Here is a 16,017-nt window from a genome sequence, read left to right as displayed (position 1 = left end):
AAAACCAAGGCAGTACAGTCATGGTTTCTCAGCCCAGGAGTCTCTTTCTCTCTAGCAAGGCTCTCTGGAGAGAGCAGAGCACTGATGTGTAAAATAGTGTGATGCGACCAGGCATCTGGCAAATGGATAAGCTCTGCAGTGACTGAGTTACTAGGAATTACTTCTCAAATTTCCTGTCACTGTTCAATAATTATAAAACATATTGGTATTTATCATTAAATATTTTCCTTAAGAAAACTTGCTTCTGTGAGAAAAAATACGAAAATCACAATTTACCACCAAAAGATGCGAGCAAAACACTTAAAGATGACCCAAAAAATTTAAAATCCTTTAATGGAATTTAGTAGTTGCCTTTCTGCACAGAATTAAAGAATTCTTTCTCTTTTCTACACAGTATATAGCCCTGGAGTTGGAGAAAAGGAAAAAATAAATTTTCCCTTGCAATTACTGCTCACACTGTAGTATTTTATGCTTCCTCCAAAATACCCAATTACTTTTCACATTAGTATTTCTTGTATCAACTGCAAAGAAATGCCTGAGGGTTTTCCCTCTCAACAGATTGGCTCTTTTAAGGCAATCCTTGGTTTTAACAACCTGGAAGGGAACATTTCTCTAAAGTAAGGTGTTCTGAGCCAAAGTAATTTCCTGTGAAATCTGCTGTGAGAGCTGAAAATATTTTACACAAAACCTTTGGTATGCCTTTCCAGAATAGTCATTCGAAGAAATTTGCAGCTTCCTTTCAACAGTTAGATGCACTTTCCACACCAGCAGGACTGATTGGAGTTTGGTCACTCTTTTGCTAATTACATGAATATTTAGCACTGAATGAATGGCAGTGTAGCAGTTACTGTGGCTCAAGACTTTGAGGTTTTATGAGACATATTGTTTCTGATGGTGTAATTTGCTCTTGAGTGGATGGATAAGCTTAAGAGATTCTCAGCAGTGTCTCTGCTGATTTTCAAGGTAGTGAAATTTATGCTAATGCGAAATGACAATTGTGGGGGTTTATTTATCTGGGTCACATCCATCCTAACCTGAAGTTCTTCAGAATGGAGTTACTGAGGACATTTATCTCTTGTTTCCTTTTTTTGTCTACTTTCTAGAATCCTGCTTATTGTGAGCATTTAGAGTCTCCCAGTATCTCTTAGTTTTGATTTTTTTCTCCCTGCCTTGCTAGATGAAATATCTCTTTTGGTTATTTAGTCTAAACATAACTAGGTTTCCATCCTGCTCCTCCTAAATTCTACTTTCTTTGATGTCTAACATCTTCACTCCAAGTTTATTTCCTTTCTTTTCCGGTGAAGTTTCTGCACATTCTTTTCTCTCGCCTCTTTTTCTCTGGCTATTCCAACTAATTTTGTACTATCCAGTTTGATTTCATTTGTACATTTCAGTAAATTTATCTACTGTCTAAACCCATCCACTTTTTCCTCTGCTCTAGGAATCAACTTCCATTTAGTGCATATGTGTCCTGTGCAAGCTTCGTGCCTGTCTGGGAGCACTACATAAACCACATCCTGGAATGTCTTAAAAACTGGGTAGCCAGTCTGCAAAATTGCTGTTCCTCCTTTTCAATAAGGTTATAATTTGTCAACCAAAAGACTTTGCACTTATGCACTGCATTCTGCTATCTCCGGTTCACTCTCAGCTTCACTAATCTTCTTCATCAGTGATTTATGCAATATACACTGCTCTGGAGGGTCTACTTCAACTGCATCCAATATTTAGCTCACTTTTTCTGTGCTCAGCTTATTTCTCTTTTACAGGGTGATTCTCTTCAAGGCACTTTTGTTATCTAGATCAGATTAATGAACGAGCAACGAAAGTCCATTATTCTGTGATTTTAATGGTGTTAAATGCACAAGCTTCCCCACAGAAGTGTGTTAAAAGTGCAGCTCATAGGATTTGGGGGTGGGATATCACAATCTCTTTGAGAAGACACGTGCAGGTATTTTGCCCAAATCTTTCTTAAAAGACTTAAATAGATATGTCAACACCTAGCACAAGAATTTGTGCAGTTAGGGTGAAGATCACTGCTGGGAGGAGAGACAGTATGAGACCTGCACATTACTCACTTCCCAACTGAGTGTTCAGTGAGTAAACAATGACCAGGTTTTATCTTGTAACCCATTAATAGATAACCAAGTATTAGACTGTTTATCCAAGTGAGTTTTTTCATTGAAGTGCAAGGTCTTGTACATACAATATGCATAGTGCTGCACTGGGCTCTTGGTTTGGGGTTGATTTCACTTGTCTTTATGTCTAGATCTCAGGAAGTCATCTGGCTTCTGTTTGCTGCCAGTGGAGAGAGAAAATCCCATTCACAGCATGAACTGTGAGCCCACACAGATTTCACCCAACTAATCCACTACACTGGTGCTTGCTTTGAAAAGTGGAACAGGCCACGTATTACAGAGATGTAGGATAAGGGAAATAAGTTAGGATTGAGAACATGGCCACCAGCTTATTTCCTACTAATTCTTAAATGTTGTTTCTCTTAAACTGTTTCTAACTGTTTTGGTCTAAGTCCAAATAATATTAAAGTCTTAGCATGTTATTTATTCTGTAAAACAATCTAGCTCCTCCTAGGCAGAGATACAGATACAGATATATATAAAGAAAATGGCGAGCACCTGTCCTGCATAACCCTGTTTGCTTTAACACTAATCTGGGGTTTTATGCAGTTACTCCACCACTCCCACAGCTGCTTTGCACTCTTCTCCACCACTGCTACAGAAACATTCATGTGCATGGCCCTTTGCACAGCAGCTGTCCGAGAAAGCTGAGCACACAATCACTTCTCTCTGTTTGCTCCTGTTGTTGTCGTGATTTATTAGGTACAAAGGCAGGAGACTGGCCCCCCCGCACAAGTCGGAAATAGAGTGTTTCACCCCAAAAGGGAGTATGGGGAATGGTGGGCGAGCTACAATGACCAGGTAAGCAAAGAGCAAGTGGCCTTAGCTCAGTGTGATATGTCTGTGAACAGAAGGAACAGCCCTGGATAATTCCAGGCTATATCCTCCATCTGTAATTCCTGTGTATCCCATAAAGTATTTTAAAAAAAAAAAAAAAAAAAAAAAAAAAAAAAGAAAAACAAAACATTTTGCCACTGCTGACTTCTGTGTTCCATCTGACTACCAAAAAACCCTGCAACATGTTCATTCCAGTGGTCTGAACCACGTGTCCTGTGTGATGTTGTTGTAATATGGTGCTTTGGGGAGGAGAAATCTTGCACCTGACTTATTATGCCCATTGGGCAGATGAAAAGGAACTGCATTTAAACCTGGAGTAAGGGTAGGTCTGCTACATATTAGGGATTACATTGTCTAACCAAAAGAAATTTTTAAAAGTACAGAGAAAAACTGATGGATGAAAACATATTCAATATGAAAATGTGGGTTCTTCCCAATCAAAATGTCTAATGGAAAAATGCTAAGTTTTACAGTAGTTTTAAGGAAAGGTTAAAAGGTTCAAAGTAATTTTACATACAGTTTAAACCACCTTTTCATAACTTTGTCCATTTAATTTAATTCATATACTTATTTTCACCATTTGTTATTATATTTTGCATTACATTAAATACCAACATTACAATTTAATGAGTATCAAATACTAGACCTTTTTCAATGTTATCTGGATTAAATACTTCAGTATGATCATTTTAATGTTTTACTATTGAAATATTTCAAACTACCTAATTCTGGGAAATGCTTGGAGATTTCAGCAATCCTTCTCATTTTGAGTCCAGCCAAATTTCCAAAAGTAGAACTCTCCCAAGGGACAGAAATGTCATTTCTCCATACATGTCTTTTCATAAATGGATAAGCCACATACATGCCAAAGATGATTATGCATCTTTCATGAAACAATGCTCTTAAGAAGCATTGTGTCATTGTGTTCTACTAAGTGTAAGAATCATTTCACCATTTGTTAAAAAATCTACTCATTCCTTATCAAGCCCTGCAGGATATTTAGAAATGTAATCTTAGAGAGTGACCAAATTATACTATCATTTTTCCCAAGTGGGAAATTTTTCCTTGGGAAATTTTATCACAGCAGGAGGGTGTTAGTTGCACAGTGCAATGTTTCCTCTGGGTACAGCATTCACACACACAAAGGAACATCAACATTCACAGCATATAGCACACACCTGAGGGTTAAAATGTCTGCAGGAATATTGATTGCTGAGTGTTGCACACAAAGTATAATTTTTTGTCAACTGGAAAGTTTTCTTGTCTATGTGTCATCTTTTCTTACATTGCATTGCCTTCAGAAATATTTCCTCTTCATTTTAAACCTATTTGCTATCAATATATAATGGAACTTTGAAGAGTGGAAAAGTACATGTAATTGTCAGACAACTGTATTTTGTTGTACAGTATTCAACTCTGTTTTACCTGGCCATATATACACACTTGAAAAACTTCTTTTTTATATCTTCACAGTGAAGAATCTGTTTGCATTCCAGACTGTAATCGATCTGAGTCAAGTAGAGAGGAGAAAAAGGTTCCTGTTAAAGAGGATGCCCAAACAGTCAAAAAGACTGGAAACTGTGTCAGTCTAATAGCTCCACAGCAAGACTGTCAGCTGCAAGACCTACTCAAACAGTTAAGAACACCTGCTGCTTAACAGAGAGTGCAATTGCATTTGATGGCTGTGTTTTGTTGTCTCCAGCCACAATGTCCTGGACAATGCTCCTTGTCCAATTTTGTGAGCTCAGCAGAGTTGCCATTGAATAGCCTGGGAATATCCCTGAGAGAACTCAGGCATTGCAGGATAGAAAGTAGGTACCATTGTTGTGTCCCAGTAAGTATCACAGCAGTGCTAGGAGCCACTGAGATGAAGATGGAAAATGGCAGATACAGAGGCCTGATCCTCTGTGAATGATGAAAGTAGCTTGTCATCCTGCAGGACAAAGAGGTCCCATGGTACTGACCAAATCCCACTTGCAGTCTTTCAGTCTAAATAATGCTATTTAATTCATACTGGGCAGACTTGTTCAGCTCATGATTCAAATCCCTCATGAAACACTGTATTTGTGTTCCAACCCCATTTTCCACATCAGGGCCTAACCATCCCTTTATATTATTATTACAAATGGATTTGGATTCTTCAAGATGAAAAATGACATAAAAATAGAAGTTGTGAATACAGTATGTGATGCTTTGTAAGGCTATTTCTAATTAGGGCAGTTATTGTGTATCACCTGTGTTTATCATTCACATATATATGATAAAATCAACTATGGAATGAGATGTTTTATGAAGGTTTCACAAAGCAGGCATCACAGCATCATTTTTTTTATTCCTTGCATAATATATACGTTTTTGATTAGATTAAATGCAATAAATAAGAAACTGCGTAATAACTCACAGGAGTAATTTTCCTGCTGATAAGTCCCATGTGCAAAAATATTTCTGTAATTATTTATCAGGCATGCCAAACATAAAAATCCTCAAAATGCATGCTCTTTGCAGAAGATAGAAGTCAAATGAACTCTTGACTTTGGAGATACAACTGAGAGATAATTTTTTTTTTTTGGTTGGTTTCTTGGTTGATTGATTTTTTGTTTGTGTGTCTGTATTTTTTTGTGTTTCTTTTTCTTGTCCACTGCTTGTACACTTGAATTCAGTGTCAGATAAGGTGATGGTTCATATTTTTCCCAGTTTCCATTTCATACTTTTAGCAATGAAAACAATGAAAAATTGTGTTACCATTCAGTAATGCTGAAAACACCTTAAAGCATGTTCTGCATCAGGAAGCAGAACTCAGAGTTCAAGAGGTGTCATTGTGTTCTCTCCATCCCATGAATAGAATGCTCCAGCATACAGAGATGTGCTCAGAGATGCTTGAAAGGGCATTTTTCAGACAAAAAGAATAACACAGCTCTAGTTACCTTAATTAACAACCTCAGTGAGGTCATGGGAGTAGAGGAAAGAAGACACATCTCCTCATACCAGCATCATTTTTTGCACTTTGGGTAATGATCACTGATGTATTAGAAATGTTTCATTCAGATAGCAGACCCTCCATTTCCCAATCTAACCAGGCATGCTGCTGAAGCAGTTGCCAGAATCAGCATCACTGGTGGCTGCACTGGGAGGTCACTGGCAAAGGTTTTGTCCATCAGATCTCTCCCACTTTGTAGTTTCTTTCATACATACGTATTAAAGTCAGACAAATGTAAACTGTAATTTTCATGAAGAATGGAGGTATCAGCAGATTATGGTTTGTAGAGTAATATAAATAATTGCCCTTGCTGTTCAAAACAGAAAACTACTCTGAAAAATAATTGCAAAGCATTCTTTATTGCTAGAACTGAGGACACAACAAAATTATTTTTTGCCCTGTATCATTCCTCTTTTCTGTCTTGTTGTCATTTATTTCCATAGAAAAAGTAGTATGAGATTAATTTAAACTAATTAACTGGAGTGATATATCACTAGCAGGTTATTTGTGTGTGGCACAATCATCTTTTATTTAGGGAAACAATTACATAGGCATGTAGAGGTTTTCTTAAAAGCTTTTTTAAAATTAGAAGAATAGGAACATAAAACATTACAGTGGTTGAATTGCTCTAATTTAGGCATCTTTGCTTCTGCATCCAGTTATCCAGGTTGTCCTATATTCCTGTGTGAAACTATGACTTGCTTCTTCATAGTTCAAACTGAATTCCACCACTTCTATCACTTATTTCATTTCAGCATTTTTAGCATGTTGTAAGGCACTTGTATTCTCCCAGGGATGAAGAACGTGGGTCACTACAAGAAAAAGAAATAATGATCTGAGATTGCAAGAGACAAGATGAAAGAATATGTCCTACTTGAATAAATCACAGGCACACACATACCCACCCTATCCCTTATGAAGAATGAAGTTTTAATTAAGTCTACAGATAGCACACAAGTCCTTTTCAGGCAGAGTAATTATATCATTGAGTCTTTAATAAGGTTTCAGCAGAGGAGTCTAAAAGGAGAACATGTTCTTACTATTTACTTGGAATAACAAGGATTCTCTTTGGCAGAAAGTTAAATGGGCTGAGCCAAGTACAGGAGTTTATCCTGCTTATCACTGCCAGCTGCTTTTGGTGATAGCACAGGAAAACTTCTGCCTTAAAGACACGAGAAGTCTGCACAGTGTTGGAGCTATACCTTAATTGCAACACTTCAGCCATTGAAATGTCTGGGCACAAATTTGCTACCAATTTTAGTTCCATTAAATTTTCATCAGTGTTCTCAAATATGAGCTTTTATTTATGGATTTATAAATTTAAGAATTTGAAATTATTCCTTATCATAGTCACACCAGGACATATCATACATGTCTCCATAAAGTTATTCTCCAGTGTGTGTTCACAATTGTACCATTTTAAATTTGGAGTTAGATACCCATATTAGTATGTGACAGAGAACAAAAATTCCCTTACATTTTTATAGTCCCACTTATATATTGGTTTCTACTGCTGAATAATACTATGCAGTTATGCATTCTAAGCTTTCTTTAAAAAAATTATTAATTCCATAATTTTAAACTGATTTTCCTAGTTCAAGCAAAGATATTAAGAGAACAAGTGACTTATTTTCAAATTGCATATGCTTTCAGTAACTGTCCCCAGCACCAGTCCCTAGGCACACAGCATCAAAATTAATTTTAGCTGCACTGGGTAATTAATGAGAATGGCACCCTTGTTAAAATATGAGAGTTTTCAGCTGCTGTGTCTGTAATTTCCTCTTCCTGTTTTTCATTTCTTCTGCACTTTGAAGTACCTTACAAAATAAATTTGCTTCACTAGCACCTGGCTAAAGAAACACTTGTAGCAAACCTATGCACCATCTCATAAATAATCATACCACAGAGGAAAAAATACTGCAATAAAACTTATACTACCTCAACCAAAACAAAAGACAAAGTGATCCATTCTAGACAGTTTGAAAACAAATGTGAAAAAAAGAGAGGAATACTTTTTTACACCTAATTTTATAAAAAGAAGTTAATATCTCTCATGAAGAGAAAAAATCCTTAAAGAGAAAACTCAAGTGTCTCTAAAGAGATATAGTAATGGAAAAAAATGAGAAACAAAACTAATTACTATTCTATCATCAAGTGGACAACTGTAGAAGTAATATTTGAAATACCAGCTACTTCAAAAGTTCTCTCATTTATTCCAATTTCATTTCTTGTACATATTATGTAGATCTAGCAGGCAGGGAGAAAGCCAGTCCATCAAAATCAAAGAAGCTTTTACTAAAGACGGTGGAGAAAAAATTACTATCTGGTTCTCTGGAAATTTCTCTTGTGCATGGAGCTGAACCTAATTAACCTATACCAAAAGAAATTAAAAACAAAAACAAAAAAAAAGTGCTGAAAAAGGCTTTGTTTTAGGGAAAAAAAATAACAAGCTAAAGTTTTGGTATCACTGATTGAAGTTTGTTGCACTCTCCTCTGTTTTATTGCTCTATTCAATGCAATGTGCCAGCAGAAGAGAAGAGTAGGGTAGAAAACTTTGTATTCACCCAAATTGTGTAGTGTAATTCCTTTGGGAATTCAAACGTATAATTCTTCTTTTTTCAACTGATGGAGTCAAAATCTGTTTACAAGAAAAATTTAAAATTTCACTATCCTAAAGTTTCTAATCATTGAAGAGTCAAGGCAGAGCTGGGCCTAGTAAATGTAAACAATCCCATTAGTAGACATCCTATGTCTGTGATCTATCTTTATTTCTCTATTTTTAAGCTGTGAGCATTGCGTGGTTTGCAGCTAACTTGACAGAGTACCAATCAATATGCAGTTAGAGCAGGATCTTAAAGTATTATCACAGCAATTTATCCACAAACCAGTTTCATGCCAATATAAGAGAACAGGTGGTGCTTTTTTCACAGAGGTAATAAATGATTGCACACTTCAGTCCAGTGTTGACTTCCTAGTAAGTAGGTGCAGCATGATAAAGCATAAGATACATTTCTGACACAGAAATTCTTTAGCTGTTTATAGGGGTCACTCCTTATTGAAAAATTTTAGACTCTTAAAAGTTGGAAAAGACCTCTGAGATCATCAAGTGCAACTGTAAACCCAACATCAATGTGTTCAGCACCAAATCATTTTCCTAAGTGCCACATCCAAATGTGTTTGGAGCACTTCCAGGGATGCTGATTCTACCACTTCCTTGGGCAGCCTGTTCCAGTGCCCTACCACCTGTTTGGTGAATGGTGTTTGTGTCCCATTCAGTTACTAATATCAAGAAATTTGCAATGAATAATGATCATATCTTTCAGACTTGCACAAAATTTCCACTAAACAGTCTCCTTCAGAGCCCTAGGATCAACATGAGACCCTCATGCACAGATTACTCTGAAAGAAGTGAGTGAGTGTTTCAGCTAAGACTGACCCAAACCCAAGTTGAGATTCAGGGAGGCTGATGACTTGCTCCACTGAAGATTTAACCATTTGCTGTCTTTGCCAAGGGCTTGATGCAATCTCAAATTTCATCCTTTCACTCTCTCAAAGTTCTTCAGCATCATATCCCCCCTTCACTTTTGTCTCTTTAACTGTGACCAGGGAGGGAGTAGTATGTTGCTTTCACAAACTCTTATAATCTGACCTTCAGGCCATGAAAATATCTACATGCATTTAGTACACTGTTAAAGGATTTAAACATCTGTATTAAGAAGTGCTTGAAGTCAGGAGGAGTGCTAGAATATACTGCTTTCTCTGGGCAAATATTTCTATTTGCATTGACTAATCCTTCATGTTACTGGGATTTGTTTCACCCCTGTGGCAGGCAGGTCTGTCACAGGTCCTTCCAAGAGCTCACCAGGAGGACATCCAGGACTGGATCTGGGTCTTCTGTTTCTGCCTGATCAGTTACAACTGCCAGATCATTCTCCCTCCTGGTCCAGGTCAAACACAGCTGCACCTAGGACAAAGTTTCATGGTCATCATATTGGAACTAGAGGCAAGATCTCTGCCAAACAATCCAAACTCTGCTCCTGCTGTGTCACAGAGCTCCCATTGAGCTCAGAGCTCAGCATGACCAGTGAGCCAGGGCTCTAAAACAGTTCTGAACACCCACAGTGTGTGTGTTGCAAGGAAATGAATGCATGGTCCTCAGAGAGAACAATTTTATTCTGCATGACATTAGTACCAGCTCCTGCTCAGTGCAGAACTGTACCCACAGAGATTCAAAGTGAGCAGTGCTACAGGACAGAATTTGGTTTTCCTTCTTGCTCTGATTGGGGTACTGAAGAAGGAAGGGATTGTCAGAATAGCAAGTTACAAGCCACCAGTTGTTTTGCCTGGCATTTTAGGGGTAGGGACCTAACAGTCAACTTCCAAGATACAAATAACATCTGGTGACCATTGCAGCAAAAGAGTGAACCCTTATGTACTTATACATTATATAAGTATATAATTATATATACTTATAATTTCCCAGTCCTCCCTCTCTAAAATGCCCATTGTTTTACACTGTGTTTGTCTACTGGATTCTGTCATACTGCGTTTGAAGGGGAAATCTGTTGGCATATGTTGTGTTACATGATCCATCGTAATTCCATGTAACGTAATCAAGACGTGAACCCACCAGGAGGTTTTGTTTTACTTTTTTTTCTTTTTTTGGACAGAAGAGCTATTAAATTGATAGTCTGAGGGAAGCTTCCACATGAAGGCTGGTATAAAGTCATCTGTATTTAGTAAAGTATGCACTTTGTAAACTGTTATGCTGCAGGCTAACGTGAGGATATCTATTGCAGACTTAAAAAAGCAAACAAAAAACAAATTTGCAATAATCTGCCTGGGTCTCCAATGTTGTCTTTTCAAAAATCCTAAATGGCTATAGCAAATGTTTAGGAAACCAAAGTGAATTGTCTACAGTTTTGATGTGTTTTGTATATAAATCATGTTTGTTTATATATATAGACTGTTTTTCCTGTCGGCACCATTTCAGAGTCATTGTCTCTTTCAGCTAAGAAATATTTCTAATATCTTCCTTATTTTCAAAAACCATATATTAATGCATGTGCAAACACCAGCTCATCAGACTAAGATGTAATAGGAAATACTATGTGTTTATAAGGGCCACAGCTGGCTTTTCTTAGGTATCAAGAGGAGACAAATGAGCAACTTTGATAAAGAGTATGATGAGATCTGAAGACAATTTACCCTAAATTACCATTTTGCAGAAAAGTGGAGCAAAATGTTTATTGTTGTCTCCAAACTCATGTTACCATAAGGAGCTACTTGTATAGCTTGTCTGGTATTTCTTTCCTAGGAACACAGTTTCATTCTCTAAGCTGACCTGCAATTTGAAAGAAAAAAAATTATTTCTTTAATTTAGTGGCAGGTAGCTTTCCAAATACCTTGATGAAGTTACCCATTGCCTGCAACAAGTATAGCCCCTTTTGATGTATTGCTCCAATGTTTTCAAATAGTGGGACACAAACAGACTTTTTTCCCCTGCCTTAACCTATTGCACTTCTCCATCTCCCAATCTACAATCCCTGCCCCATACGAGAATCCATGTTCAGAACACTATACCAAACTTCTTACCACTGAAAGCTCCCAGGTCAACCTAACACTTGCCCCTGCACTCTAGCCAGTCCAAGTTTCTCACTCACTCTCTTCAAGCATTTAATTCTTCCTCACTCCTCTATGCATCCCTCAGTCCCACAGGCCCTCTTTCTGGCACCAGTCCAACAGAAGGGAAGCCATCAAGCTGGTCTCTTGCCCAGGATGGACACTGTCTATGTCCCACGGGCCTCAACAGAGGGCTCAGCAGTGGCCATGAATTATCACAGAACAGTGATGGCTGGGTGCACAACTGGCCTGTGAAATGAGCTGACACACTGCTTGTTTTCCAGAACATACAGGTACAGATGATAGAGATATATTGCAATAGATAGATACAGATGAAATAGCAATCAGCTTTATGGTAAATATAAATTCTGAAATACAACACAATCCCTGATATACATGCAGCAATGATATTTTTAAATTTGTTGCAAGTTACCATCTTATCTCATTTGTGTTCACAGCTCTAATGGGAAATCAGTTTCCTGGGCCCAGAACGAGAAAAGCAGCCGAGGAGCACACCTTTGGCAGCGGCTGTCAGTCCACATCAACAAAAAAGAGAACCCCAACCAGACGGCAGTGATCAAGCCTTTTTCCAAAAGCACAGACAGTAGCCGGCACAGTAGCAGCGCTACGTTTCCCGAGGCTAGTGCCAAAACTCTGTACGACGTTTCGGAAGCCGAAGAGCAATACCCAGCTCAGTACCGACCACAGACTCCCTCACCAATCAGCACTCTGAGCCACAGAACTGCCTCTGTCAGCCGAACAGAAGATGAAGCCCCAACCTTCCAGTCAGAGCCTCCTCAACGGAGTAGCTCCTCTCAAGGCTCCCTCATGGAGCAGATCAGCAGTGTGGTCACTCGCTTCACGGCCAATATCAGTGAGCTGAACTCTATGATGCTTTCCACATCTACTCCAGGGACAATGGGAGCTGCTCCTCTCTGCTCTTCGTACCTGATTCCCCGGGAAATCCAGCTCCCTACAACAATGACCACCCTTGCAGAGATCCAACCGCTTCCTGCCATTGAAGTCAATGGCGCCTCGCAGGCTGCTAGGAAACCTTCAAATGACAGCATCAAAGAAGGCACTTCAGAGACCCCAACAGCCAAGCAAGACCTGGAGGAGCTGGTGGCTTTAACTCCTCCTTCTCCTTTTAGAGACTCCATCGATTCTGGAAGTGCATCTCCCAGCTCTCCGGCTTCTGAATCAGCTCTCTGTATCCCGTCCTCCCCCAAATATGACACACTCCTCATCAGAGATTATACTCAAAGTTCTTCTTCGCTGTGAATGTAGTTCAAGACGACATTGGGTCTCAACAACTACAAGCAAGTAGTGAGGGGGCAGCCAAGTCTTCAAGATCTCCAGTGTTTACGCAGACAGAGTGAGAGGCATTGGGTCATCTTGTGAGGAATGGAAGGGAAGAAGAGGAATCACTTGAGAGGTGGAAACATCAGATTGATTATGCCGATTTAAAGACAAAATTACTCTTGGCAGATTATCGTGGCCTTAAAAAAACATGGGCTTTTCAGAAACACTGAATCTATTTTTGAGGGCTTATAAGGAGTCTGTTAATCCAGTTACATACCAAGTGCTTTGCTTTAGTATTACAATGAACTGTGTGTACAATAGGGGAAGGGGGGGAACAAGATTGTAAACAACTGTACAATGGTTTGTTTGTTTACTCTGATCCCTTACCCAGAAGTGAACCTTGATCTTTTATCAAGAATAGAAGACCAAACGTTGAATGTACATTTTCTAACAGACTCAAATCTGGGACCAACCTGTCAAGCTTTCTTTCTTTTTTTCTTTTTTTTTCTATGAAGATCTCAAAAAGCAGTAATGTATGTTCAAAAACTACAAAACTTTTTGCTGAAGAATATTGTGTCTGTGATACATTACACGTGGATAACACTAAGCTGAGGCTTTGCAGTGAGTGACTGCAATATGGAGGGCTTTACAAGTGACTTCTCAACCTGAGCATTTGTTTATAAAATTCTCTTCTATCAGTATCAAAAATTCAGTTTGTTAACATTGGATTCACCTTCACAACAACAAAACGCAAGGAAGATTTCCTGACTATTTCACCATGTTGCCAACTAATAATGAAGTAGCAAAAAATATTTTCTGGAGTACTGTTTTGTAATTCCCTTATCAGGGCAAGTTGATGAATATTCTCTTTCTAGCAGCACTACCAAGCTATATTATAGCTGCACTCCCTAGTGAAATTAACACATTTTTATGGACTTCCTCGTGAAAATATTATCAGTTAGAATACTTATTCAGATTCCCATCTTTGCTTGTAACAAACAGGTAAATGACCTAAGAATTTTCTCCATCCTTTGAATGACAGAATTCTAGGATATCAATTTGGATTATGACGAATGCTAACTTTCAGTGGGAAAGGTTGTCATAATCATAATTAATATATACATATATATATAGGGAAAAAACCCTGTGTCAAAGTCTGCTTAGAGGTGATTAAACTACTCTTTAATAAGCAACAATTTTAAACTTTGTTTTGCTGCTGATGCCTTGCAGCTATGAACAGTGACAAAAGAAAAAAAAAGAAAAAAATACATTCAAAGCAATACAGAGTAAAGGTTAGAACAAAGAAGACCTAATGAGATATGAACCAACAGAATCTTTGTTTCTTAGCAACTCACAGAAGAAACAAGGGGATTCCTCAAATTTTTTTTCCTATATCAAGGTAGTACAGTTTAGTGCACTTCATACTGTCACAGCACTTTTTTAATACAGGCAGGGAAGAGTTTTAAAGTTTGAATAGTAGCTAAATAATTTTTGATAGGTGTAGTTACATAGAACTTGTAAGTCAGACCCTAAACGCACACTGTATTTGCTCTCTTCTTCATGACATAGCTGTCCTCAGGTGCCAAACTTTTATGGGTTTGTTTTATTTTATTGAAGGATAGCATGAAGTGATGAGTAATGTACTTCAATTCAAAGTTGAGTTGACGTAGCCTTATATAGAAGACAGCCTCAAGGAAGGGAGCCTTGAAATAAGGCTGCTATATTTTATTTTCAAAACCTTTAGATCTTGTTTCTTCAAAGATAGCAAATATTTTGTAATCAAAATTCGTACCTCCTTTTTCTCCCCCATGTTCAAAATAAATATTTGATCAAACAAGTAAAAGATGAAAGCACATTCACATATTTTAGCAAAGAGCATTTTCTATTCCTTTGGGATGCATGTTTCACTATTATGTGTTGCACCCCAATTTGCTGATCAACAACATTTAAAAACAAAAAGTAATAGATGACTGAATCCAGACCAGCATCTCACAGAGATACTCTAGAGCCAGGCAGTGTTATCCAATTGCAGTCTGGGCATGCTTGTCTTGTCAGGTACAGTCATTTATCAGCTTTGCCTACAGCATGAGCAGGCAGGTCACAAAACAGCTCTACTCCAGAAGGCACACCCCACACCAAGGCATGACTGAAGGCCCTTGTGGCCCATTTGCAGTTCTTGCCTCCTCGCACGACTGACCAGCACGGACTCGTTCTGTGCAGCTGCACGGTTCCCAGACTACAGCTCAGTTTTGCCCTCTTGGTTCACAGTACTAGCATGTCTCATCATTCCCTAGCTGTCCATGTCTTCAGGAGAAAGCATCTTCTGTCACAGGTTACAACCCACACTTAAGAGAAAAGCATGTCCAATCAGTCTGTGATACAAACATTCTTATTAGGGGAGTTTAGACCATTTAAATGTTGTTCGTGGAAGACTTATATGATAATATTTGTCTCCCATCTGTGCAATATTGTTTTAATATAAACAGAGTATACTGAGATAATTAATGTGAATTTCGAAGGGATTCTATTACTATCTGTTCTCTTATATTTCAAACTATTGACCCATGTTCTTACAAGAACATCCTCCACCTTGATCTTTCCCTAGCATTTTAGATCCCCTGTTTTTTTCTTACGGTGGTGTAAAGTTCATATAATTGTATTCCTGCAAAAATCTATGGGTTTCACTGCACTGTGAAATAATGAGCAGTGGAAATAAGGATTATACAAACAAACATAAAGACTTTTCCTTAAATATAAAACTAGTAAAAAGGAGTGAAAAATAGAAACTGTCATGCTCAGCATAAATATACCTCTTCTGCTCTCAAACTGCACCATCCTGGCCATAGATATTGCCCAGAGCTTCCTGACAATGTTCTTGTATACTGTCATGACAATATGGGTATGAGGATGCACTATGTGCCCTGAATGCATGTTTTAAGAGAGTTTTAAGGGTTTTTTACAACCCTAATGTTGTGCAACCAAAATTTTAAGCACTTTTGTTCACTCTCATTTTCAGTGGAGTCATGTATCTTTTGTGTATCTATCAGCCACAGCAGAACTTTTAATTGCACAAGGAACTGTGGATGGACCTGGCTGACGTAGTACCCTCTTGAAGTCAATCTATTTTTAATGAAAGATGGGCAA

At 38.1% G+C, this 16,017-nt stretch overlaps 1 protein-coding gene across 4 annotated transcripts in view; it reads left to right on the top strand.

The window, feature by feature from the left end:
- Positions 1-14,115, top strand: part of GRM5 (glutamate metabotropic receptor 5) — a 240,335-nt gene extending 226,220 nt beyond the window's left edge. For 2 of the 4 annotated variants that reach the window (XM_079301032.1, XM_079301031.1), the window contains 2 exons: positions 2,838-2,936; positions 12,030-14,115. In XM_079301032.1, coding sequence (XP_079157158.1) covers positions 2,838-2,936; positions 12,030-12,852 — 922 coding nt within the window. In that variant the 3' untranslated portion in view covers positions 12,853-14,115. The remainder of the gene's footprint in view (positions 1-2,837; positions 2,937-12,029) is intronic. The other 2 variants (XM_079301034.1, XM_079301033.1) reach the window with 1 other exon arrangement.
- The last annotated feature ends 1,902 nt before the right edge of the window (positions 14,116-16,017 follow it).

This window comes from Erithacus rubecula, assembly GCF_903797595.1.
Source record: "Erithacus rubecula genome assembly, chromosome: 1".
In the NCBI taxonomy this organism is placed as follows: domain Eukaryota; kingdom Metazoa; phylum Chordata; class Aves; order Passeriformes; family Muscicapidae; genus Erithacus; species Erithacus rubecula.
This window is presented reverse-complemented; position numbering and strand designations above follow the sequence as displayed.